The 25320-nt window shown below is 47.7% G+C and overlaps 9 protein-coding genes across 9 annotated transcripts; 3 read left to right on the top strand and 6 right to left on the bottom strand.

The window, feature by feature from the left end:
* Positions 1 to 129: 129 nt before the first annotated feature.
* Positions 130 to 6273, bottom strand: CNBC2670 (hypothetical protein; the record flags this gene model as incomplete). The annotated part of the gene is made up of 18 exons (XM_771683.1): positions 130 to 498; positions 544 to 771; positions 828 to 835; positions 887 to 981; positions 1039 to 1221; positions 1281 to 1642; positions 1693 to 1722; positions 1774 to 1914; positions 1964 to 2071; positions 2126 to 2605; positions 2645 to 2763; positions 2822 to 3764; positions 3821 to 3892; positions 3946 to 4257; positions 4301 to 4368; positions 4419 to 5021; positions 5150 to 5303; positions 5791 to 6273. The coding sequence occupies 18 exons, from the start codon at positions 6271 to 6273 to the stop codon at positions 130 to 132; spliced, it is 4758 nt and encodes a 1585-aa protein (XP_776776.1).
* A 590-nt stretch (positions 6274 to 6863) lies between these two features.
* Positions 6864 to 9328, bottom strand: CNBC2660 (hypothetical protein; the record flags this gene model as incomplete). Its single annotated transcript, XM_771682.1, has 12 exons — positions 6864 to 7065; positions 7122 to 7422; positions 7481 to 7719; positions 7769 to 8089; positions 8139 to 8251; positions 8307 to 8483; positions 8539 to 8595; positions 8666 to 8720; positions 8775 to 8876; positions 8932 to 8997; positions 9057 to 9089; positions 9150 to 9328. The coding sequence occupies 12 exons, from the start codon at positions 9326 to 9328 to the stop codon at positions 6864 to 6866; spliced, it is 1845 nt and encodes a 614-aa protein (XP_776775.1).
* A 2770-nt stretch (positions 9329 to 12098) lies between these two features.
* Positions 12099 to 12790, top strand: CNBC2650 (hypothetical protein; the record flags this gene model as incomplete). The annotated part of the gene is made up of 2 exons (XM_771681.1): positions 12099 to 12417; positions 12477 to 12790. The coding sequence occupies 2 exons, from the start codon at positions 12099 to 12101 to the stop codon at positions 12788 to 12790; spliced, it is 633 nt and encodes a 210-aa protein (XP_776774.1).
* A 258-nt stretch (positions 12791 to 13048) lies between these two features.
* CNBC2640 (hypothetical protein) lies at positions 13049 to 14612 on the bottom strand (the record flags this gene model as incomplete). Its single annotated transcript, XM_771680.1, has 3 exons — positions 13049 to 13555; positions 13610 to 14532; positions 14582 to 14612. 3 exons carry the CDS (start codon positions 14610 to 14612, stop codon positions 13049 to 13051), a joined length of 1461 nt encoding a protein of 486 aa, XP_776773.1.
* Positions 14613 to 15076: 464 nt separating this feature from the next.
* Positions 15077 to 15661, top strand: CNBC2630 (hypothetical protein; the record flags this gene model as incomplete). Its single annotated transcript, XM_771679.1, has 3 exons — positions 15077 to 15154; positions 15206 to 15287; positions 15348 to 15661. The coding sequence occupies 3 exons, from the start codon at positions 15077 to 15079 to the stop codon at positions 15659 to 15661; spliced, it is 474 nt and encodes a 157-aa protein (XP_776772.1).
* A 190-nt stretch (positions 15662 to 15851) lies between these two features.
* Positions 15852 to 17615, bottom strand: CNBC2620 (hypothetical protein; the record flags this gene model as incomplete). Its single annotated transcript, XM_771678.1, has 8 exons — positions 15852 to 16031; positions 16093 to 16153; positions 16222 to 16346; positions 16387 to 16812; positions 16867 to 17034; positions 17105 to 17262; positions 17324 to 17467; positions 17570 to 17615. 8 exons carry the CDS (start codon positions 17613 to 17615, stop codon positions 15852 to 15854), a joined length of 1308 nt encoding a protein of 435 aa, XP_776771.1.
* Positions 17616 to 18496: 881 nt separating this feature from the next.
* Positions 18497 to 20687, bottom strand: CNBC2610 (hypothetical protein; the record flags this gene model as incomplete). The annotated part of the gene is made up of 9 exons (XM_771677.1): positions 18497 to 18612; positions 19122 to 19176; positions 19232 to 19295; positions 19366 to 19496; positions 19552 to 19971; positions 20032 to 20202; positions 20256 to 20413; positions 20469 to 20600; positions 20651 to 20687. 9 exons carry the CDS (start codon positions 20685 to 20687, stop codon positions 18497 to 18499), a joined length of 1284 nt encoding a protein of 427 aa, XP_776770.1.
* Positions 20688 to 21817: 1130 nt separating this feature from the next.
* On the top strand, positions 21818 to 24033 carry CNBC2600 (hypothetical protein; the record flags this gene model as incomplete). Its single annotated transcript, XM_771676.1, has 10 exons — positions 21818 to 22183; positions 22247 to 22390; positions 22438 to 22740; positions 22798 to 22963; positions 23020 to 23075; positions 23131 to 23269; positions 23330 to 23381; positions 23434 to 23653; positions 23701 to 23940; positions 23992 to 24033. 10 exons carry the CDS (start codon positions 21818 to 21820, stop codon positions 24031 to 24033), a joined length of 1728 nt encoding a protein of 575 aa, XP_776769.1.
* A 74-nt stretch (positions 24034 to 24107) lies between these two features.
* On the bottom strand, positions 24108 to 24955 carry CNBC2590 (hypothetical protein; the record flags this gene model as incomplete). Its single annotated transcript, XM_771675.1, has 2 exons — positions 24108 to 24287; positions 24341 to 24955. The coding sequence occupies 2 exons, from the start codon at positions 24953 to 24955 to the stop codon at positions 24108 to 24110; spliced, it is 795 nt and encodes a 264-aa protein (XP_776768.1).
* Between the last annotated feature and the right edge of the window lie 365 nt (positions 24956 to 25320).

The following is a 25320-nucleotide window of genomic DNA, read 5'->3' as shown; positions in this document are numbered from 1 at the left end:
CAGGTACAAGGGCACCGCCATTTTGTGCTCATACCTCTGTATACATACAAGAGATTCATATTGACTAAAGCTTTACAACCTGGCATTGCTAATTATATTTGTACAGTTCCATAATAATAAAAACATTATCTATCTGTCATCCCCTTCCTCCAAGTTCCTCCATTTCCCAAATGTATTAGGTAATAAGGCAGTTTTAAAAACATGACTTCCAAGTGCAGATCCAATATTCAGTGGACGGCGTTCAGGACTGGTCACAGCACTAGCACTGCCGCTACGACTTCGACTACCGCCAGAGACAACTGACCAGCCATCATCGTCCACAGTGTGACGCCGTGGGGAAAATCTACCTTGTGAAGAACGAGAACGAGAGCGCGATCGTGAACGTACCCGGTTAAAGCTGAGGTCGGCAGTGGTTAGGGGATGAAGGAGACTAGAAATCCTCTCCGGGGTTCTGTCATCGGTAGATGGAAGGGATTTGATGATTGATTTGGCGTATTCCTAACATCAAAGTCAGACATGTTCCGCACTAATTGACCGACTCACCAGATCACGGTAGATGGCTTCTATAGCCCTTGTTATACCATTTTCCTTCCTGATCATTTCGCCAACTACTCTCGCTTTCGAAATCTGCTTCTCATCGGTAGTCGCCTTGATCAAGGCAGATGCAAGTTGATGAGATGTCAACCTGCGGATGGACGAGCCAACATTCAGACTTTCAACCCGTTCTGCCCAGAACGCTTGATCGCCGAAGAACGGTTTGATGATTGTAGGCTAAGAAAAGGTCAGTTCGAAGTGGAACAAATATTTTTATAATCAATCCTACTTACAATTCCAGCTGCAACACAAAGTCAGTAATCTTTCTACAATCCCAAAAAGAAGAGCTTACCCCTCAAACTTGCTCCCGTTGTCCCAGCACCGCCATGATGACAAGCTGCATCAATTCGTGGGAACAGCCAGCCATGGTCTATGGAGTCGATAGCACTAGAACAGGCGATGATGATTAGTTTTCAAATTTGACCATTGGCAAACAGTGCTTACAAAATTTCCGGGGGATATTTGACACCATCAGCTCCCTCTGAATCCCCTTTCGGCTCCCCCTTTTTCGACCCTCGATCAGACCAGCCCTTTGACAAGATTGCGCACACGCCGCTATTCACTACTGCTTCCACAACACAGCGAGTCATTTCTTCTGGATCAGACACAACAATCGAACCAAACCCGCTAAATTCGATGTTATTCTAGTCAGTAAACTAGACAAGGTGGTGCTAACGACGACTCACATGTATACCACTTTCTTTTCCTCCCCATGCGCCTTGTCAATAAAGTCAACAAGGCCCTGCGGAGGTGTCCAACTCTTCTCCCCCTGCTTCTCGTCTGCTTTATCCAGGAACCAATATCCAGTGACATGAATCCACTCTGTCCAATCAAGAGGGGGTGGTACCACAGTAGGCGAGAAGTTATACAGGAAGGGAACCTTGTGCTGCTCCATTTTGTCAAATGTAGTGGCATCAAGGCCCAGGACGTTACGTCTCCACCGATTTACTTGTCCAGAGATTGCTCGCCAGAAGACTTGATCGAACATTGTGTAAGTCATATAGTTATATGGGCCTCCGCGACCATGTTCAGGAACGGCAAACGCGTGCTGCGAATATGTCAGAGGAGGTTGCAAGAATGGCGGCCATGGCTGCTCACAGGATAGGCTCTCGTCCGGGTCCAAGGCATCTATCTCGGTTGATCAGTCATCGCTATACTTTCCCAATGGTAGGCACACACCGTGAAAGCTCGGTAATACGGTATTCTTAATGCCTCTGCGACGTGGATGCCGCTCATTGCGCTTGGAGATTCAATTAGTAAGTCAGATCCTTGGCAAGCTTCCCATGAAGAATTGAGAAGGTCATCCAACCACCCTCGGAACTGCATGGTTGCGTGAGCGGAAGCCGTGCAAAAGCAGAATGAAAGATACCTTTTGGAGACCTTCCTTGAGGAAAGAGACCGTGAACATTCCGTTATCTACACACATTTGCATGAGCTCAGCAGGATCACCACCAACACTTTCGAAGGCGATGCCATGCTATCCATAGATTAGCCAAACCTGCCAATAGAAAGAGCACGGAACTGAACTCACTCCTTCAACCCATGCTTTGTACTCTCCGTGAGTAGCAATTTTGGTAATGTGGCCTTCTGCCTGTAATCCTTTGCACAACGCGATGTATGGCTGGACATCTCCCCGGCTGCCAATAGTCAAGCAAGTGATCTTCATTGGCTCTGGTTTAAACTCCAGGAATGAGGTGGAAGTTGTGGAACCAAAGAGGGGCGAAGGTGACACAGGCCAAGGGGACTTGGGTTCAACCGGTGTAGACTCATCAAGGTCCTCCATTATACGTGCTTCAATCTTGTGAGAGTCAACAATAGTGTTTTCTCCACTGAGTCGAACAGCCTCCATACGTTCTTCAAGTAGGGCGATGCAGGCTTTTCGACGACTTGCGGAACGGAACTCAATGAAAATCTCCTCGTGCCCTTTAATGACCACAGTAAGACCAGAATGTCCAAAGCGGAAAGCTTTCTGTGCTTTGAGGCCGTAAAGGTCGCGAATCGGAATGATCATCTACACATACACCATCAGCTGCCTTATGCAGTTGTCAACCAGTCTAAAACTTTCCTTTGTTTTATAGAGCAGTTGAGATGACCGAAAGCAAAAGTAATTGGTAGAGATGAAAAACCTTCCTGATACAGGCAATACTCGGTAAAGGTAGCCAGGAAAGTCTTAGGCGATAGCCAGCGTTAGAGAGTAAGAGCAGATTTCTCTGAAAGAGACACCCACGATCAATCAATTCCTCCTTGTCACTCAAGGCAAAGAATGTCCTAAACTTTCTTACCGTTTCCGCGCTCTCACTATGCCCACTCTCAGAGCCCAGCATTGAAAAGTCCGATTTACTCTTGACCATTTGACTTCCACTAGAAGTTTCCGACGTCCAAGATAACCTTGCCGCTCTCTTCCTCGCCGTCTCCGCTGAATTACTGTCTACAACAGAAGGTTTGTTTGACATTTCGTCCTCACTGACCTCTTCTTCATACTGAATAGGAGGCTCTATCACTTCTGTTACGGATGCTTGCTTTGTCCGACCAGTTCGACTACGTAAGCTAGGACCTGACTCGGTGACAGTAGTCGAACTATCCGTGGGCAATCGACCAGGGTGGGAGACGAACGAACCGCTTGGAGAACTACCGAACAATTTGGATGCCGGTTTACGAATCCATGAGGGCCTCCAATTACGAGCGTCATCATTCATTGACGGAGGAGGAGGGCCAACCTGCCGAGGTGGATAGCCGTCGAAATAATCGTTGTCGGACTCTTCTTCTGACCGTCGCCTATTTGAAATGGCCTCTATATGAGGTAGGTGCGATGCGTCTTCGTCATTATGATGAGGACCTTGGCTGTGCTCCTCAAGTGGTTCTCCATCACTGGATTTCAAAATCAATGGTTTCAAAACTGAACTAATTTTCCGGAAAGGCCGATGACTAGCCATCCCCAGTTTTTCCGCTGAGGAATCCGTCCCATGGCGCTTGATAGTAGCATGACTGGTGTCAAGCGGCTCCTGATTAGCATGGATTGTAGTGACAGAGGATATGCGGGGAAGCTCAGGCGGTGATGGTCGTTCTCGCACAAGCTTTTGGATGGCAGAGAAGGCATAGTCGTTATCGGGAAATGATGCGAAAAAGTAGCTATCGACGGACATTTGATCTTCCGCGTCAATGCATTTGACCTGGTAATGAAATGTTTGGTCAACGATCGGCATTTGAGATGAAACGGGAGGCTAACCTCTATTGTCTCTGTAAACTCTAGAGTCGGACTCTTTTCGACATCTACTATTGCTTCAAGAGGGATAATGAGCTATTAAATAATTTAGCACGCGCCTTCAGGTAATAACACTTGAAATAAATGACCTTTATAGTTTCACCCTCGTGCTGCGTTTTAAACATGACCTTTTGGATTGCCTTGACCCATTCGTCCCTACTTGACTCGGTATCCGCCGTGAAAGTGTAATTTCTCTCCGATGTTCGAACTTTGAACCTAGTGCCGCTCACAGCGTCACAACTATGGCAGTATTGGAGAGAAATGTTGCCTTTTGGGAAATAAGGATCTGAGGTACTCTCATACCAACTAAGAACGTCGTTCTTCAGTACAACCCAGAACTTTGTATTCAGTTTTGAACGGGATGCTTTCTTGTGCAAAGGACCGGATTTAACGAGCAGGTTCTTTCATCATCATTAGCTTATCGCACTGCAGTTCTTGACGTACATTCTCATTGGGCATGTTGGCGAAGAAGCATATATGCCTTTTCGTGAGGTACATGTAACCTTTAAGCACTAATGGAACATCAACCACCGCGTCATGGCATAAGGGATCGGCTACTTACTGACGCTCCTCAGCAACCAACATTTCATCTCTTCCAATACCTCTTCCCGTTCTTCAAGACCAAACACCTCCATAAGCCGTTCTGCCAATTTCTCATTTCTTGTGAGCCTCTTCTCTGCCTCGTTGGTCTGCATCTGCTCTTCAATCACATCCTCCCTCTCGCTTCCACCTTCTCTCAAAGCAGCGTCTACATTTAAATCCGCCGAGTCGCGGCTTTTGGGCGGTACAAACTCCTTTCCCAGCCTCATTTCTTGTTCCTCGGCAGACCTGAGAATTTCTGCTTGTTCCTCTACATCTGCAATCTGCTGCTCTTTCGTTATCCTATCGCTGATCAGCTTGGGATCAGGGTGTGCTGCAGCTTCGCCTTCCCCACTCGGTACAATAAGGTTGGGATGAGAGACAAAGCCTTTTGGAAGTGGAACCTCACCCTCCGAGCTTGACTCGCTCCCAGCCGCACTCGTCCTTCTAGACGATGTCTCGGGAGTAGCGTATTGGTAATCTAGCTCTGTTGTGCCAGGCTGGCAAGCTCTGCGTGCGATAGCGTTTTGGCGGAAAGGGAAATGAAGAGTGTGTGTGGGATGAAAGCCATGGGAAGTAGAAGGTGCTGTAGCATGAGTCGTGCTAGACGAAGGCATCGGTCTGATGGTATTGAGAGACGACCCAAGGCGAGAAACTAGACAAATAGCGAATAGCGTGAGCATGGATCCAATGAAAAGTAGCAGATTGACTTACTTTGTGGCCGTTGTTTTCTCTCGTATATCGTTGAAGAAGAGCCTCGGGCTGGTTCTATAAATTCATCATCGTCCTCCCCATCATCAGAGTCGTCATCTTCCTCCCAAGGAAGAGCATTGAGGGCAGATACAAGAGCTGAAGCGCCCATGCGGATCTGTTGTACATGGACCGAGGTCGGTGGAGTAGCCAATTAATTGTGGATGACGGGTATACACAGAGTGGCAAGAATAAAGAAGGGCGGGCTTCGGTCAGCACTCGTCCACCTCTGAAAAATAACAAAAGAATAAGATGACAGACAACAAACACAAAGGACGGCCTTCGGGCATAGACCGTGGGTACCGTAATAGGTGACGTCGACTTCGGTCGATATGACCAACGTCCACCGGTCGCCACTGTTTTTTGGCAAAAGAAGCAGGCCCTCAAGCAATGCATTGATATTGCACGCTTTTTGCATGTAGGCCAACAAAGATCTCGGAAATCTTCAATTAACAGCAAATCTGAAACGGTTCACTGCGCCCATTACCACTTGTAGGGGGAAGCGGACACGTGAGCATCATAAGTGTAAAGGTCCAGGAGAATGCTTCACATCTGACAGCCGTACAGAGCACACAAAAAAGTGACTGCACAAGAAAGGAACTTACGGAACCAATATCTCGGGAAGATCTAAAATCAAAGCTGGACTCAGCCATCTGGGAAGAAGCTGTATTCGGCGCCCGAGAAGACGTTCGCGGTTCATTGATTTCTTCTGTGGGATATTCGTGTGTAGAGTAGGATGCCGGGGAAGAGGATGAGAATCGTACAGTTTGGGCGTCCTTTGTTGGTTCCATCTCATCGGGCGGAGTCCCCGCTGTGATCGCATTTTCTGTCTCTTCTTGGTTGGGGGCTTGTCGACTTGGTATTAAAGAGTCATTAGAAGAATTTGTGGCTTGGTCTTCCATCTGCGGTAACTCATCGGATGTCGGAGGACAAGTCGGGGCGACATGCTGGGCGGCGGCATTGACGAGTGACTCGGCGGCCTGCTGGTGTTGGGGAGGAGGATCGGGACGATCGGGACCACGAGCGATGGCAGTGGGTGGGAACGGAGGCTGAAGCGGAGGGGGGGTGGGGGATATGGGTGGGGACATGCTGTGGGGAGTAGCTGGCGGGAGTGATGAGTGATGGTGATGGTTGATGATGGATGACCGATGACAGTAAAACAGCTAGTGACGTGACCGGTGCCAATCAGGCACCAAGTGGGGCGCATAAACATCTAGCACCATTCGTCTTAGCTTTTCATTCTCTCTTTCCTGTCTTTCTATTCATCCTAGCTCTCGACGCTCTGTCGCTTTTACATCTATAGAAGGTCTTATCCATAACGTCCGGACCCTGATATGTAATGCGTCCTGCCAGATTACTCAAATTTGTGCATGACGCGCAGTTTTGGAGCCGTAAGGCGTTTCGTGACCGCCTCTTCTGCCCGCTTCCCGACTTATCAACACGCGCACGCTGCATCTTTTAAAATGGAAGAGATGGAATGGCCTTTCAAATATATATACTGATAAATTTTCGTCAGAAATCAGATCCTCTGCATAATGTGTGCTGATAATGAGACTCCGCAACCTCCATCAAGAACGTCAGCTATCACGGATGTACATTTCTCGGCAATCTACATCAATCGTACATGAATTTAAAAATATTATAGAGTCTATAACCAAAAAATCGAATCCTATTATTTTCAGTCCTTCCTCCGGGGATCAGACATGCCAGCCTCGGAAGGAGTCCTCTCATCGAGAGTCGGCTCGTCTGTAGGACGGCCGGAAAGATCCTTGGCATCCACGGCATTTTGGGCACGGGTGAGCTTTACGTCCTTGGTGAAGAGGAGACACCAGATAGGAGGGAAAATAGCCACGATCACGGCACCAAGAACAAGTCGGAACCTTTTGAAATCAAGTTAGCGACGCTCGGTCAATTCCAATGCTAAAATATTGCTTACATAACATTTTGGTAAGCGGCAATGGCACCAAGTCTGATGGGATCATCGGAGGGGTAAAGAGCAATGTCGGTGATACTGCCGTAAAGCTCAGCCAACAAAGTAGCATTGGTGGTAGGCACATTTTTGGCAAGCTCCTTGGGCATGTAAGAAGCCCAGATACCAGAGGCCACGGCGGATCCCACAGAGTTTCCAACTTCAGTGATCAACAAAACGACGGCGGTCACAGTAGCCACATCGACGTGAGCCACAGCTGCTTGCGCTGACACTTGAATAGCTGTTGCAGCTGCGCCACCACCCATACCTATATAAGAAAGTAAATAGAAAATCCCGGAGGCGTAATAGATCAAACAATAACTTACCTTGCAAGATTTGACACATGACCAACTCCGCGGTGTTTCCAGTGGCAGATCGGGCTTTGAGCATAAGACCCACACCAAGAAGACGGATGAGAAGCCCGATAAAGAGCATCCACTTGAAACGCCTGGTGGCGTACATGATGAAGCCAGCCATAATACCGAAGATGGTGAGGGCGAGAGACTGGGTCGAGCTGAAGTAGGTCAAGTTTCGGTAGCTCCAGTCCTCAGTGACATAAACATAACTGAACAGCAGTTAGTGATAGGCGTATTTGAATGAATAAGATTTCTTACCTATAGAGGTAGGTGTACTGAAGGTAGAAAGACACAAAGTCGAAAAAGCCGATGAGGCAGGCACCAAGGATAGGGCCACGCTTGAGCCATCGCATGGGCAATACAGGCTTCCTGGGGAACCTGGATTCGTAATAGAGGAACACGGGAAAAAGAAGGCCACCGATGACGAGCATCACAATCATACTCGGAGTCTTCCAGCCATTGGAAGCCGAGGGGGCAAGACCGAGGGGGAGAAGGATAAGAGCGAGGGAAGCGGCAATGAGGATAAGACCCATAAAGTCCATTTCAAGACAGGCTTCACGGATAGTGATCCAGAAACCACTGAAGAATACGAATTAGAGGTGATCACACATCGAAAGTTGCAACTTACACTTTGATGGGGGGCCGAGAGTATCTAATCTTCAACTGCTTGGCAGCCTTGTGCTGGGCCCACATGAGAGCAATGATGATGGGAGACAGAGAGACTGGGACGAGGATAGCAAACTGGTATACAGTTGGTTAAATGATCAACATTAAAAGGAAAAGCTTGACGACTTACCATGCCATAACCCCATCGCCAGTTGGGAAGCACACCCTCAGCGATTTCAGCCGAAACGAAGTTGTTGATGATGAAAGGAGCCGAGACGAGACCAGTGACAAGACCACGCCACCGGAGGTTGGTCATATCAGCAATAATGATCTGCTGAAGCATTTGCAAACCAGTGTAGCCGAAAGACTGATATAATTATTCAGTAACCACATCTCCGCGATGGTGTCCTGAGAGAACTTACGTAGATTACCTGCCCACCGGCAATCTGACCAACGTCGTTGGCAGTGGCAATGACGATCTACAAAGCAAAGGGAATGTCAGCCTTCTTCTTAACCTTGTGAAACATGCATGTCGCAAATTAGACTTACGTAGCCAACGACATAAAGGATTGTAACAATGATGAAAGTCTCGCCTCGACCAACACTGGCATGGGGTTATTAGCATATGTGCATTGCACAGCCTGTTGCTTGTACTCACACATCCGCAAGCTTGGCCATGAGAGGTTTACCAACAGCAATGATGATAGCATTGGCGGTTGAAATAGTACCGGAAACAGAGTGATCCAAAACATAAGAGGTGCTGAAGGTGATGTGTCAACTTATAATGTAGGAGCCGGGCTATGACTGCGGCTTACGCATAAGAAAGATATTGATATGTAGTGACACCATCAAGGGAGTAAATATAAGCAGAGAGTGCGATACTACGGGCCGTCGATCAGTGATCCGACCTTGTTAAAAATTCACACAGCACACAACCTACCCGATGAAAAGGAACCACTGGGATTTAGGACCCCTAAACGTGCAGATAGAATATCAGTACGCACATCCCCATGGTGATCAACCAGTCACGAACCATACAGCTGCAGCAGCTTCGACTTTGCTGACACCAGTAAGAACCTCCTCCGATGATGTATCCTCGTAATACAGCTCGTCCTGGGGGGCGGCACCGGCCTCTTCAAGGTCACGGGCCTTCTTTGCGTCCTGATGGGCTTCTGGATCAAGCGGGAGGTTGCTCTGTGAGAGAGTGGTCATGATGTTGGAGTAGTGGGGGATTGTAATAGGGAAATTTTGTGGTCAATGGGGTTATTTATATTTGGTCGGTTGGAGGACTCCAAAAAAGAATCAGTGGAGCAGATTTTTGTTTCCGTTCCTCACGTCACCGCATGGGAATCGGGGAGCGACAAATTTCGAAAGGGAAAAAGGCCCTCGGGAAGTTCTTCCCTTCCTTTACCTTATCAGATAGCCCTACTCTCACCCTGACTAAGTTCCTTGTTGCTCTTCTTTTTCCCTACTAGCGCCGCCCGATCCCGACTCCACCTCCTTCCAAGATATATATCTCAATTGCCGCTCCACAGGGAAATAGAAGAAGACATAAAACGTAAATAAAGCCCTTCTTCTGCAACAAGATGCAAAAATATGCGAGACAATCAAAGTCAGCAGGAAGGAACGTCTTTTTTAGCAGTGATGATGGAAGAAGTCCTCGAGAATAATTTGTTAGCATTTGGCGATTGACGCGAAAAGCCGATAACAGCTCGAGCAAATTCCATTAATAGTCTGAAGGATGTAATAGTAGAAGAAGACGGTTGCAATAATGATGATGTGCGGTCGAGCGTCAACGATAGTCAAGCAGTCGATAGAATAGTTTTTATTGGCCTTGCAGCTTTAAAAATGAACAAGGAGATCCGCGAATGCATGCATGTTTGGCATTCGGTACGTAATTGGTGGTCCGGTATTGGTGATTGGGTAAGACGGTCGGAAAAACTGCCGGAAAACTTCTGCTCTCATTTATTTTTATCTTCCCCTGTCCGCTTTCAGCTGCTCGCTGATCGCCTTTTGCCTTTTTACCTCCTCTTCTCCTCTCTCGCCGCTGTTGCCTATGATGATCTGCCGTTCTACGGTCTATACTGTATATTTGTATGTGTACGTAACTACAGCGATAGAACGGAAATAGATATTATGTTCGGGTCGTCAGAAACAACCCGATGCCAAGCCCAAATTGGAAACTGAACAGAACAACGCAACTTGCTCTGTCAAAATTACCCAAAGTAGAAGGAGGGGGAGTGTCCCAAAAGAAATAGGGGGGGGGGGTCCGAAATGGTTCCCCATGGTCAGCAAGCTTTTATCAAATTTATATGATACGCATGCAGTACATCCAGTTGTCGTCTCAGGGGATGTCCGATGATTTTTGCCTTCGTAGCGGATTATTTTTACCATCATTCCATCCCTTGCTCTTTGACCCTTACTTGGTGTTCAGCTCATTTATTGCTGCAACACTCCGTCCTTCTGATTTTCCGCTGCTGTTCCGTATTATCAGGAGCAGAAGAAGCTAAGGCACGAGGGACAAACGGACAAATTGACGATCTCGACGATAGACGATGTAAGGAAAAAGCAATTAAGAGAGAGTAAATAACAAATGGCAAGGGGCAAATAACAAAGAAGATTTAACGAACGAAGAAGAGCAATGAGTGAAGTCAAGACACTTCATTTACCTTCTTTTTAACGAATACAACTTGAGGTAACGGGTTGAAGCGAGGAGGACAACAAAACACGAAGAAATACGCGTACGCTTTGTGCTTGGCACTTGGCCTCAAGCCCTTGGATTATACATTATGCATGGGCGCACTTTCATGCCTCTCGTGCTTTTATTGATTCTCAGGCCAGGTCCTTCTTTCTCCCTTTCTGTCAAGGACGCACAATGAACTCACTCAGCTCCTGGAAGCTGTTGCCCTGTCGACAGCTCAGTCTTGGTTGAAGGAGTTGAGATTGTATAATGTTGCAGGGCTAAAGAACGAAAGTGCTTGTTGTTCCGGGAATGCTGCCAGCAACTCTGTTTGAGTATTGAACACTGAGCGTTAACTTCTTCTACTATTGGTGTGTAAGTCTTCTAATTTATACAGTTCTAAGGTAAAGGTTGTGCTTTGCATGGCGACGTTGCGCACCAGGACAGTAACGAATAATAGATTTAGAAGTCGTAGCATTAGCAGTAAGACGAACATAAAGAAGGTGGTTGTTCTACTTACCCTGTCCCAGTAAACTGGACTCGCTCAACAGGCCCAAGTGCACCAAGATGGCGATCAAAGGCATCTTGGGGGGCGAGGGTGGTACAGTTAGGTCGTCAAGATCCTCTGGTTTCGAAAACATCTTTGTGCTGAAGGATGGAGCTCATTCGCATCGCGCTGCGTGCGAAAGCAGCGAGAGCTAAAATGGGACCGGGTTTTGTAAACCATCCCCTCTTCACTCGATCTAAATCCCATAGCGAACATATGGTATCTTCTGAAGGCAAAGGTCGCGGTTTCCAGAGTCACTACGTCGCTTGACGAGCTCTGGGAACAGATAATACGTACAGAAGGCATGAAATGAGATCAACCTTCTGGAGAGCAGGTGAGGGATCTCATAGATGAGATGGAGTAGAGGCGTGTAGCAATTTGAAAGGCGAAAAGAAAGTCTACCAAGTATTAGATTATTGTAAATTATACATAGAATCTGCCTATGTACTTGGTTTGCCCGAAAACATGCACTGTAAAATGATACATGCAATCGATGTTGATAGGCGGGAAAACGGGATCAAATGGGGGGGGTACATTCTTTTAATTAAATTTCCGTAGGTACCAGCAGTAGCTATAGGTGTGGGCTTGTCCACTAAAGGTAACTAGAAGTTGAATTAACTCGTCAACATCTCCGACACTTCGTTTCAGCTGCATATCTTCACCAATTAATCTGTGCTCTTCGATTCACAACTGCCCGTTTCTGTTACCAGCGACTTCACAATACCCTTGTTCACCACCTATCAGTAGTTATCGATATGGTCCGCTTCAAGAACCGCTATCTCCTAGTCGAGTTCCTCCTCCCTACTTCCCTTTCTTCAACACTCGACGCCCATTACGACTCTATGGATCCTATAATACCAAAGGAACAAGCTCTGGAAGACAATGATTCTGAGGACGAAGAAGATGAAGAGGAATTTTCTCCGATACCCTCACTGCCTTTTATGGTCCCTTCTATACTGCCCGATAGCCAACTAGGAGAAGAAGGAGGACAAGGGATATACAGGGCTATAAGATCCACTGTGATCAGTGTCTTTGGAGATGAGGGCTGGGGAAGAATTGCTAGTTCATTTCGAGGTTCGTTCTAGTTGTCATCAAAACTCGATGGTCGTCGCAGGCTGAAGTAAGAAATACAGTGATATATCATTCTCCCCTGACAACCCTTACATTTCTCCGTGTCGCCCGTCCACACTATCGTCTCTTATGGTCTGCATTGACGTTCATAACTTCCCTGGAGAATACACCCGCTATCCCACGAGTCATTGCAATCTCGGGTACTATCAAGAAACTTCAGAATCGGGGGATAGCATATCATCGTGCGATGGTCGGAGCGTTGATCAGTGCTGGTGTGGATAAGAGCAAGACAGGGATCTCTGGAGTTGGAGGCGGAAAGTTGCAGAAGGAAGCGGAGCAAGAAAGACAAGAAATGGAAAGGATGCAAGAGACATAGTTTCATAGGCTGTTACGATATTTTAACGAGTTTTAATGACAATTATCATAAGTGATGACTTATGATTCATACTTATTCTGAGACTGCATACGCACACTTCTTTCCGACATCAAAAGACAACTATTCGCAAAACCTATACCAAAGCCTAACGAGCGAAAACCCAAGGGTATATCTTTTTGATATACTACAATCCCACTTTCAGATTTTATATGATTACAATAGCCCGTTTTAAAACCATGAGATCAACATATCTTCGAATCAAACTTCAGTATGGGCCAGATCTTCGAGGCGCTGTTCCAACCCTTTGCCGAGTCCCTCCCTTTCCCACTCACCCCTGGCAGTTCCATCGCTGCGCTCCCATTCACCCTCAGCCAAACCTAAAGCACCTTTGGTAGCATTTCCACTAGCATCGCCATCGAGTTTGGGCTCGGCGATAGGACCTTCGCTGGACGCAATAGTAGCCGAAGGGGTGACGTTTGTGGCAGCAGATGGCATGCCGTGGTGCGGAAGTGACGCGATCGGCGATCTGCTACTGAGACTAGGCGACACTGTGCCGGGAAGATGATCCGGAGACACATTGCCAGAAGTAATCTCGCTAAACGAGGTGACCTGAGTAGGGACAGAGAGGAGGATATCGTTGTATGAGATGAACGAGAGTCGGTGATGTGGAGGCTTGCCCTTGGAAGGCGACATATGAGGTGGCACTGCGCTAGGAACTGTAGGGTAAGAGACAGTGGCTGGCGCAGGAACAGGAGTAGACGTTGACTAAGATCCCATCAGCTTACGTTTTGACTTTACAGACGAAATAAAAAAGCTTACCTCTTCCTGCGTCTTCTCAGACTCGTTAAACGCCCAACCACCGGGTAACTGCGGACCGGTGCTAATCCTCCTCGGTACAGCTGGACGGGGAACGCTAGCTGTAACTTGGGTCTTTGAGACAGTTGGAGACGTCGGACTAGCCGGAACACCATCTTGCGCAGCCAAGCCCGTCAAGCTTTGGGGAGGCGAGAGCTGGGTAAGAATTGGCGGCGATTGGGCTGGGGAAGCCATGGAAGATGTGAGAGAATCTAGGCTTATAGGTGAAGAACTGCGGGAAGGAGATGAAAAAATGGCAGTAGGACCAGCAGTGACTTTGCGTCCAGCGCTAGGCAAATTAGAAGAACTCTGCCGGGCCATACCTATTCCGCTAGGAGCAGGAGCTTCGATTTCTAGACCTTCGAATCCTCCGCTTGTTGAATCGCCCGACGTCAGGGCCTCCACGGCGTCATCCAGGACCGCGGGCACGGTATGATCCAAGTTCGAACCATGCGGCAGGTGGAGCAAACGACTGGGTTTATGGCTGAGTGTATGGGACTGGTGAGAGGGGTTTGGGTTGAGCGAAAGCGAAGCCATCGGCGGATGCTCGATATCCCGTTCGAATATAGCAGACCCGGAAGAGTGGATCGAAGAAGGCGATGACGGTCTTGAGAGGTGGTGGCCGAGAGTGGACTGGACGGGAACCGCGGAAGGCGGAGTCGCAATGGCGGAACCCGAAGTGCGTGGAAATGGCTGCAGCAAAGGAGAAGTGTGCTCGGAAGACGGTGACCTGTTGGACTGCGGCACTCGGATTGGCGATGCATCGCGGGACGAGAGGGGAGAACGAGCCCGTTGGGGCGTACGAGCGCCGGTGCGACGGGGCACGGAGACGGGCGACGGTTCGCGTGGGTCGGCGGAGGGTGGTGGGGGAGGGAGATCGACCGGGGCTGAAAAGAAGTTGGCTGAGCTGTGTCTGAGAGCTGGAATAGTACTTACAAAGGTGTGCGCCGGGCGGTACGAGGGTCATCTCAGCGGAGAAGGGCTGGGTGCGGTACAGTGGTTAGAGACTCGCTGGGCGGGCGGCCTAAGTGGGGGGCGGAAGCAGGACAGGCAGCAGGCGGGGACCGGGGTGCGCGGGGGCGAATATACGTAGCAGACGGCGCAGACGAGACGGCGGAACTAGATTTATAGAGGATGGCAGACGAATGAAATGCACCTGAGACGAATGGCCACCCACGAGGCACGCACCCCATAAACATCTCTGGGACCTTTCCGACGTTACGTAAATCTCCAGGCGGACAAGCCCGCTCAAACCTTCGACAAGCGACCTTCAACGACAGCAGGCTCGTCTTTTTCACCGCCAACTGCACTCTTTAATCTCCGCTTCGCTCTATACCTCACCATCCACTTCCGTCTTTGACAGGCACCTTGCGGATACATCAACCTAGACCTCGGATACGTCAAACTAGAACCTAGCTGACGTTTTGCGATATGCCTTACCAACCCAATCACGTCTTCAAGGGCATCGTCACAAAAGTCGGAGCCATGAGAAAGACTGCTACTGTCACTGTGAGAGAAGTCACAAAAGTGCCCCGGTTCAAAAAGTTGATTATTCTTTAGGTTGAACGGATATTTGAACACCCCAAGATCTTGAAGGAAATGAAAAGACATAAAAAGTTCCTTGTCCACGATGAAGGAGAGCGTATGTCAACTTTCCCTCATGTTCGCCAAGAGCAAGCGGCCCGCTAACCCTAGGATGCAGTTGCCAGATTAGGCGACAAAGTCTCCATCATCCACGGCGCCCGTACTTCTAGACATAAATCCTTCCGACTTCAATCAATTCTTTCTCGTAACACTCAGAAGTTCCCCGACGATCCTATACCTGCCGAGATTCCTTTACCCTCCATCAAGCCTAGCAAGCAGAAGAAGTTGTTGGAAAAGGCCGCCTTACGATCGAGCGGGCAAGTGGATGCTTCGGGCGGGTCAGGAAAGGTCATTGATGCATTGAAAGAGGCGGAATTAGCAAAAGGACAGGCAGCTAAGGCCGCCGAGGTTGCCGGGAGAAATGTGGTGTAGAACTGTGTCCCCGAATGGATCCATTATTCTGCACTGATCCTATTTTGTAATGTCTCGTTACTGAACTATGGTCCACTTCGCATGATACCGTCTACATCTCCGTTACTTCTATCTACCATCGTTCCGCAAGATACGTCAAGTCGAGCTAGAGTTCTCGCACCCAAATCAATCAAAGTGCATTTTGGACAAATCACACGTCGTCAAATGTGATCTTGACCTTATTGGGCCCTTCAAAACTCCCAGTGAAGAATTTCGGAACCCCCAAAGTCTTGCCTCTCTGCATTGTAATTAACGTGCTGCTGAATACCCAGTTCCCGAACCAAGGCAAGGTGAGCATCCCTGCACCTTCCCTGTGGCCAACAGGAATTCCCTAGGTGAAGGACGTTATCTATTCAAGTCCGAATTTAACCAGCATAATATTTTCTACTTACTAGACCTTGCATGCCAGGCGAGTACTTGGTTAGGGTTCTACCTTTCAGTTCGTTTTTGATACTAATAATCAAGCTCTTTAGCTCGCCGCTTACAAGCCAAGAGAAATAGATCGCTATTTGATTACTCACTTGTTTGCAGTACTATAAGCTGCGGTATACGCTCCCCTTGCCACTTTAAATCCTGGCGCAGAGCAAACATCTCCAATCGCATAGTATTGCCCTTTAAACGGGGAATTCTCATCTGTCGACGAGACCTACCAAGCATCAATAACCAATCAAAGTGTTTTACCTCACCTTGAGATAGTCATCTACCCGAATTAGCTTGCCGTCCAATGCTCCCTTGTCCTTGTCCCCAACCATCCAACTGTTGGGACTCGTCCCGGCGCCCAAAATGACATAGTCCGCCTTGAGCTTTCTGCCGCTCTTCAGTGCCACCTCTACGACTTTTGATTGCTTCCCATACTTGCCCTCCCACGCATCGTCTGGTACCTTTTCATCTTGGGGAGGGATCGCGACCCTATCCTTGAAAATCAAGTTGATGTTGAGTTTACGGCAGTGCTCCTCCAGCGTCTTGGAGAGTCGAATGTCGACAGGTGGAGAGTTGTAAGATGGGATCGTGGACGTTTTCGCAGGGACAGGGTTTTTGGGTGTTGGGTTAAGAAGTGCAGAGTCGGGATGAACGATGGTAATGTTGGCTTCAGAGTTGACTTCACGAATATCCTAAGAGATTGCACCATGTGAGTTTTCATGAAGCCGGGTCGGTGTGAATCTTACCCCGGCGAATTCAATCCCGACAGAGCCTCCACCAATGATGACCACCTCCTTGGCCTCTTTCAACTCTCGTTGGTTCTGACGGAGGCATTCCTTGTACTCTTCCTCTGTCCAATTTAAATCAGGTACCATGGGTGGTTGTTGGCTTGTTCCGGTTGCAATGATACACCTCTTTTCTCTGCTGTCAACCCACCAACCATTGAAACGGATCCGTTGTGGCTTATCACTTGTGCAAACTCACCCAAAAAGGTACCTCATTTGAACCTTCGAAAGGGTGCTCAAGGATGACACTGTTATCTTTACATTCTACAAGTTTGTTGGGAGCTAAGACACGATGAGCTGTACCATCAGGGAACACTCGATCATCGGTAAGGGGGATAGTAATCTTGTTTTCCCAACCTGTTGTTTACGTACCGAGTCAGCTGAAGGTTTGTTTGTGCTATCCAGGGACGAGATTCACCTGGAACTGTGGCAGCTCTGAATGCTGCAATGGGCCAAAAAGCAAAACCCAATGCGTCAACCAACAAGACACGATGCGTCGGCGGAAGGTGAGGATAGATTTGGTTGGCTAGAGTATGGCCACCAATAGAAGCTGCAGCATGTGCTTGTCAGAAGCTGTAATATGTGGTAATCAGGTATATGGCAGCCTGACAAATGCGATAGCCATGGTCGCTACGTCTTCTGACCTTGGTTGAGAAAAACATACCTCCTACGACGATGATATTTTGATACTGGATTTTGTCTGACGGCATTGTATTAATCAGGAGTTACCAACGATTGTAAGGTCGAAGGTATGTTAAGGTCGAAGGTATGTTTCTGTTGTGAAAGGATCCGAATCGAATTTTGTCAAGGCTAGTACTACGCTTTTTCTTATATGTGTAATGGGCAGAAGGGACCTTCGTTCGCTCTCGGTTGCAAAAAAAGATCGTCTGACCCAATTTCGGGCATTCAACGAATCAATAAGAAAGAGGAAACAAGGAGGCCGAGGCCGAGATGAGCTGCAGAATGCTTTTACTCATTGGCATGATTGCCGTTTGCAGGGCGTGCAACTGAAATTCGTACAATTTAGATAAGCGGGGGCGGCAGACGGAAGGAAGGAGTTGTTCATTCGGTCTTTGACTCCGTCCCTGACTGCTGCCTCGTCGTCGGCGCCGTCGAGACACGTCACGGAAGAGTCGTCGGCGCCGCGATCTAATCAGATAAAAATGTCAAGCGCCTTTTTTTCGGCCGTCCTCGCAATGTTCATCACTGCACCACTACGTAACACACCCTTCCTTGATCTTGTCATTTTCAGGCAGGAAAAAGCTATGACGATATAAGTTACAACTTTTTGACCCTACAGGTAACTGTGTAGTTGTTGGTCTCTTTCGGTATCGCAACCATTATTCATTCATCACTGGACATTCAAGATTAGTTCCTTACTATTACGTTCTCTTTTTAATCTGTCGTCTCAATAATACGATAATGAGCAGTACTACACGAAAGAGTCTAAGAGAGAATCACAGTCCAATAAAAGAGTTCAAGAAAAATACATAATTCAACAAAACAGAAATCCCATATAGGCTATAGGTTATAAATGCCATACAGAAACAGGAGCCTTTAATTAATCAAGAAGTGAATCGACCTACACATTTCATACCTTCAAGTCAACCTTATCACTCCCTTGCCAGAGAGGCTGCCAGACCTGGCCGATGAGTAAATCCTTCCCCTTGGCTGCCTTAACCACGCCCCCACCAACAATCCAGGTACCTGTCAGGGGGGCTATCTCTTCTGGCGATAGCCTTCAACAGGTTAGGCACAACAAATGATCCGAGGGCCTCTTTAAATAGGCAGCCAGATCAATGCCGGAAGATGATAGCTTTAAGTAGACGAAGAGTACTTGGAGAAGACAACAATAGTGGATCGACAAGTATCTAAAACTATGGAAAACTACTGTCTTATATACCTTTACACCTCAAGCTCTGCTGACTCATCTTTCCCACACCAGCCAGCTCTACATCCTTTTGCGTTGCCGAAACCCGGTGGCGAGGAAGGTGTCGGAGGGTTGTCGATCTCTCTATCTCTGTATGTCTCTCGGGGGAAGGCCGCGGCCGAAAACGAAGGGGTATGCTCGGACGCGGACTGAAGTGGATGAGGAAGGGCTATTGTCATAATCGTGCTGACATGAGGAAGAGGAAGTAAAAGTGGAGTTTGAGAGGTCGGGTGGCGAGTAAAAGTGGAGTTTGAGAGGTCGGGTGGCGACAGCCACGTGACAGTACCCAAGAAAGGGAATGTGATGGAGCCGGCGCCATGTGTTGGACCTATAGGGACAAACTGAAGGAACATTAGACTCAAGAAAGCCGTTTCGTCATATATGAGAAGAACATACCAAGGCATTGAAACTTCCAGGTGAGTACTTCAAAAGCTCTTTGCCTTTGACCTCATTGATAATGCTAGTCAACGAATCGTCAACAATCCAAAGATTCATCTAAATGGTCGGCCCCGGCTTTGTTCCAGACTCACTTCTTAGCAACATGCGTCGCGGCGACACGGGCAAGCCATGCCGTTTTCAACCCTGTAACAGCGGAAGCATCGCCGACAGCATAGTAGTTACTATTCTTCGTGAGAAGAGAGGCTCGGTTGTCGGATGCAACCTATTGACACTTCGTCAGTCCACATCAAGTTCGGAAAGCACATGAAAATATTAACCTTCAGATAATCGTCAACTGCTATCAATCCGCTAGTTATTGCGGCCGGGTCCACGCTCGCCACCAGCCCAATGTTTGGATTATTGCCAACGCTCACAAAGATATAATCACCTTGCACCTCCTTTCCACTTCGCAACTTGAGCTTCTTCACTTCATCCTGGAGGCCGAATGACCCATCCCATTCGCCCGCGACTGATGCATTATCTCCCACTGGGATATAGACACTATCATCAAGGATCAGGTTGACGTTGAGGTTTTTAAGAACCTGCTCTAGACTCTTAGAGAGTTTGGGATTGGTGGGAGGAGAGGACCAACTCAAATTGGAAGAGGATTCAGGGCCTGCAGATGGGATCGGAGATAAAAGGGAAGGTTTGGAATGGATGATCGTAACTTCGGTATCAGAATGGGCGTCTCGAACTTCCTGTGGATGTTGCAAAGGGAATTAGAATCTGGCTTATTCCGCATACGTTGACCAACTCACTCCCGCGAATTCAATGCCGACTGTACCACCTCCGATGATCACGACTTTCTTAGCCCTGGATATGTCGCTTTGAATATGTCGGAGATTATCAATGAACTGTTTCTGGCTGGTGGCGCCTGGGGGTGGTCTCATTGGGGAGGGCTGAGAGGCTCCAGTAGCAATGACACAGCGCTGTCGTAATAAAAATCAGGAAGAGATATAGACAGTTATTAACCGCAACTTACGAAGAATGGGACTTCTGTGGAGCCTTCGAAAGGCTTCTCTAAGACCACAGAGTTCTCGCGCAGCTCAATGACTTTGTTAAGGGCGATGACCTGATGGGCAGTACCAGAAGGGAAAACGGTCTTGGTGGTAAGCGGTACCGTGACCTTATCTTCCCAGCCTAGTGTAGTTATTAACATCTTTTCGGCCTCATTATGCATGGGAAAATAATTCACCAGGAACGACGGCAGCACGGAGACATGCGATGGGGAAGAAACCGTAATCGAGTGCGTCAATAAGCAAGATACGATGGGTAGACGGCAGTGTAGGATAAAGGGCATTGGTGAGGTTATGCCCAGCCACAGAGGCTACATATAATCTGGTCAGTCTATTCCAAATATCTTGTGCCATAACTTACCTCCGATGATGACAATGTTGGATGGTTGCGAAGACATGTTTTGTTATGACGATTAGAATATTTATCGAAGCTTCTTGGAAGGTAGATCAGCTGAAGGTGTATTCAAGGGCAACGAGTATGGGCGGTTTGCGAAGAGATAGAATTTGGGGGATGGTTTTGCATACCCTTACTCGGGGTATATATACGTATGGAATCTTTTTAGACCGACGGCTTGGATTCTTCTTGCTTTGTTATCAGTTGTTTGTTGGTTACTAATAAGCAGAGCTACTTGTCGTGTATTTGCTTTCCGACGGAAACAATAATGGCAAAACGTCGTGGGGACGATCCTCGTATATGTATTTGCCGCTGCATCCGCGGCATATTTCACGAAGTCCATTCAAAGGAGGCGTGCCTCGTCGGAGACCGGTCAATGTCCGTCAAGGGGCTTATGCCGGAGTCTAATTTCAAATTTACTATTTACTCGGCATATTTGTTATTCTAAAAGGTTCGGCCCAGATCATGGCGGAAATAATCAGTTATCTTAATATTACGTAACTACCCGTTTTGGGACCATGATTGGCGGAAGAAACCACAGACCACGCACGCATTATCTTCCGTCCCTACCAGTCGACCGTTGGTCTGAGGCTCACATGTGCGCCAACCTGAACCATTTTAGGTAGTCTGTACGTAGATTTTATAGGTCATCGCGAAGCGACTCGGGACGAAGGAGTGAATTACCGCTAACATTCTCGAACTGTCAGTCGAATAATGTTACTCCAGCCTGCCATCACGCACATCATGCATGGCAGCACCACCACCACGCACTGTGGTATTATTATTATTCAGCCTTCAGGCTGCCGTTATTACTACTCTATGTGATGGATGATGATCACTATATTGACGCCTATTAAGGTCAATCCATTTCTTCTGAATCAAAGACTTGCAAAACGAAAACTTCTCTAATAAATTGAAGGAGACGACCGTTGTAGAAGAGCGTACTAAGTTGAATGCAAAATAAAGATATTCAGGCACGAGCAGGCACATATATCGAACACACATTGTTATTGAGCACTACATCATAACAAGATGTCACGAATACATCCGTCCGTCTAACGAACGAATGCTGCACGCGTGACGGAATTTCTCTTCTACATCAATCGCTCATCTGTGGACAGATTCTTTACAGCAATGAAAGGAGGTCGGTTCCTTCTCCCTGCACTCTTCAAAACGCTCCTTCTGCCTCCTCTTATCGCCGCCTTGTTCATTCATCATTTTCCCTCGCTATTCCCCACCTTTACGGCACTTATCTACCTCATATCATTTCCTGCCTTGTATGTCTTTCGTTCCTACGCATCTCTGGTTGCCTCTTCTTGGAAGGCATCAGCACTTGGAGCTATAGATATTCCTCGGGTCAATGGTACATGGCCACTGAACATTGATATTCTTTTAAATTGGGCCAAAAGCGGCACTGAAGAAGAAGTTGGCAGAATGATGGTGCTGATGGGAAGGCAATACGGCGGGACATATAATACCAGGGTTCTGGGTGAAGACCAGGTATGTCTTGTTGTAATCGTCAATAATCAATGGTCACTCACCGAATCCACCACTCATGGGCAGATCATTTCTTCTGATCCCAAAGTCATAAAGCATGTCCTAATTGACGACTTTGACAACTTTGTGAAAGGCCAAAAATTCAAAGAAAGGGCTCAAGACTTTCTCGGGGATGGTATCTTCAACTCGGATGGCGATAATTGGAAATTTGTGAGCCCTCTCTTCAGAGGCACAGCTGATACATCACCACCACAAAGCATCGTTCATTCATGCGTCCATTTTTCCAGCCAAAGTATATTTCACCACTTCATTTCTCAACCAATGTACAAAATTTCTTCGCTAAACTACCATCATACGGAAAAGTATTTGACATGCAAGCCCACATTGGGCAGCTAGCACTCGAATTGGCCATAATGTGGTTATGCGGCGAGGACATGTCAAGGGACACCAACAATGTCGCGTGGACGGAGGAGTGGAAAAAGGCAAAGGGGGAGATTAGTTGGGCCATGACGGAGGCTCAAAAGATTGTAGGGAAAAGGGTCAAAATTGGGACAATCTGGGTAGGGACTTGTTTAACTAAGTTTTTTTTCGGCACAATCAACACTGATCCGTCGTAGCCGCTTTTCGAAGTCAGACATGATCCATTGGAAAGACCGATGAAGGTTATTCGTGCATTTTTCCGTCCTATCATCTCTCGAGCTCTAAACCGGAAGAGGCAAAGATGTAAACTGGACAACACAGAAGATGTTTACATGATAGATCGACTAGTTGAGGCCACCGACGGTAGGCCATCTGCTTTATTCTTCTAAGAAGCGTGAATTCAAAAGACAATCGGTTAGACATAAAATTGGTCGAGGATCAACTGATTAATGTCCTCCTGGCTTCCCGAGATACTGTAAGTATCTCTCGTACACTATCCATGTGAATAGGTGACTGATATGGTGAAGTAGCTTGCTTCACTGCTCACATTTTCTGTCTATGCGATTGTGCTCCATCCTGATATCGCAGTTAGGCTTAAAGACGAAGTCTTTACAATAGCTAATCAAGAATGTGAGGTTACCAAGGACACTATCCGCCAATTGAGGTATTGTAAGTTGCTGATTTCAAGGCGCTAGTTCTGATGAGATTTATCTGATGCACATGAGCCAGGTCGAGCGTTTATCAACGAAGTACTCCGTCTTTTCCCCCCTGTTCCTCTCAAGTAAGTAGCCGGTTTTTTTCGGTATGTCATGACTAATCAACCCCTTCCTTAGCATTCGTCGCACTCTCCGTCCTTCATTGCTACCCACACCCAATCACTTAGCTTACATGCCGGCAAACACTTCTATCATACTCGCCACCATATTGATGCAACGTGATCCAGCGGTATGGGGAGAGGATGCTCAGGTGTTTAACCCCGACAGATGGCTGGAAGGAGGGGGGCTAGGGAAAGAGAAAGAAGGTTTCATGAGTTGGAACCTTGGGCCTAGGATGGTTGGTAATATCCTACAAATGTGTGAAAATTGTTGATGGTGAAATAGTGTCTCGGCCAGTCATTTGCGTTGGCTATAACGCACACTTTTCTGGTATATTTCTTCCGACATATTGCTCACGTAGGTACTTTGGTCGGCCACAATACCACTGTTCAGCTGGCTCTTGATGCTCAACCGCCGGAGACTGTTCTTCCAAAAGAGTGGATGACGCCCGAAGGTGGTGACGGGCGCGCTAGGGGAGGACGAGATAAGGTGTGGATAGTTGCCGACGTCGTCTTGGCCATAAAGGTGAATAAAATATCGAATGTGAAAGCGGATTTCAGTTGATGAGTAACGTAGGGTGGCCTTTGGATTCGATTCGGTGCAGAGGAAACGGAATAAACATCATGAAGTAGATTTCTACCCCATCAAATATTAGCACGCATGGCCATGTTTATACCTATGCATCATCTACTCTAAGCTTCATTCTTCGGTATGCCGAACATCCCCTTAACACCCTCCCAAAGTTTCTCATCGCCTTGTTGACGAAGTCTGGCTTCGACTTCAGGAGCAGTGAGCCAAGCCCAAGAAGAGTACGGTGAGGACGAAGAGAGTGTGGGTTCGCCCCCCAAGATATGACCTCGTATGAAGAATGTCTGTTGACCTTGTTAGATACGCAGAACAGGAAATAAATAAGAAAAGCGCGCACTCTTGACTCTCCGTCCTTGACCATCCCAACAGGCTTCCTGGTAACCAACCAGCTATCCATGCCTTTTCCTCCTAAGCTGCCTTCCACACCTGTGATGCCCCTTGTCACAGCCTCATCCAATGCTTCTAATTTGCCTACTTTCACGTCAGGGAATGTCCATTTGCCCTCTTTGTCCTTGCCCTTCAGCACCAAACAATATACTTCTTCCTCTGGCTTTCTCTCCAAACTCTTCTCTCCTCGCTTAGCATCGGCTTTCTCCCACCGATCACGCTCAATGATTTCGTATTCCGTCTCTGGAGGAATGTCTCCAACATCGGGGGCTTTGCCTGACAGCTTTTTCCCATATGTCTCAGAAACAAAAGCGTGTTCCGCAACGAGGTGTCTGCGCAAGGGAAGAGAGCCAGTCTTGAAGTAAAAATCAAGAGGAAGAGGGGAAGAAAGGGCGTGAGCGACTGATCGAGAGTGCGAGTAATAAGCTGATTCAAAAGGCGTAGGCGTTGGTGTAAGAAGAGGAGGGCGAGAGAGAAGGAGCGAAGCGGTAAGAGAAGGAGGGGCTGTCGAGGAGAAGCGGACCTGGGCTACAAAGGGGGTCAGTAGACGTAGGAGACAGGCCATAATCGGGGAAAAATGGACGGACCCGCTGATCTTGAGCCGGACACAGCCGCTCGTGATATTGAGCGAGTGGAAAAGGACATGTTGGATGATTTTGAGATGAATTTGGGACTTGTATTGTGTCTTCGGAAGGCTCGAAATTTCAGACTGCAAGAGAGGCAAACGGTGTCGAATCGTAAACTTTATTTGGTCCACACCTTTGCAGATCTCCCCAAATTATGTAATCATACGGACATCCCATAACGCCGCCAATTTCCGCTTGCTGCATTGGCCAACGAGGGGGTGTTGTCTTCGAGTTTTATTTTTCTTTCTTCTTTCCCTTTCTTCAAACCCACAGGTAAGTGTCTGTCGCGCCCAGTCTCAGCTTG

The sequence above is a fragment of the Cryptococcus neoformans genome, chromosome 3 (genome assembly GCF_000149385.1).
Source record: "Cryptococcus neoformans var. neoformans B-3501A chromosome 3, whole genome shotgun sequence".
Taxonomy (NCBI): Eukaryota; Fungi; Basidiomycota; class Tremellomycetes; order Tremellales; family Cryptococcaceae; genus Cryptococcus; species Cryptococcus deneoformans.
Note: the sequence above shows the minus strand (reverse complement) of the source record. Positions and strands in the feature narration are given on the sequence as shown.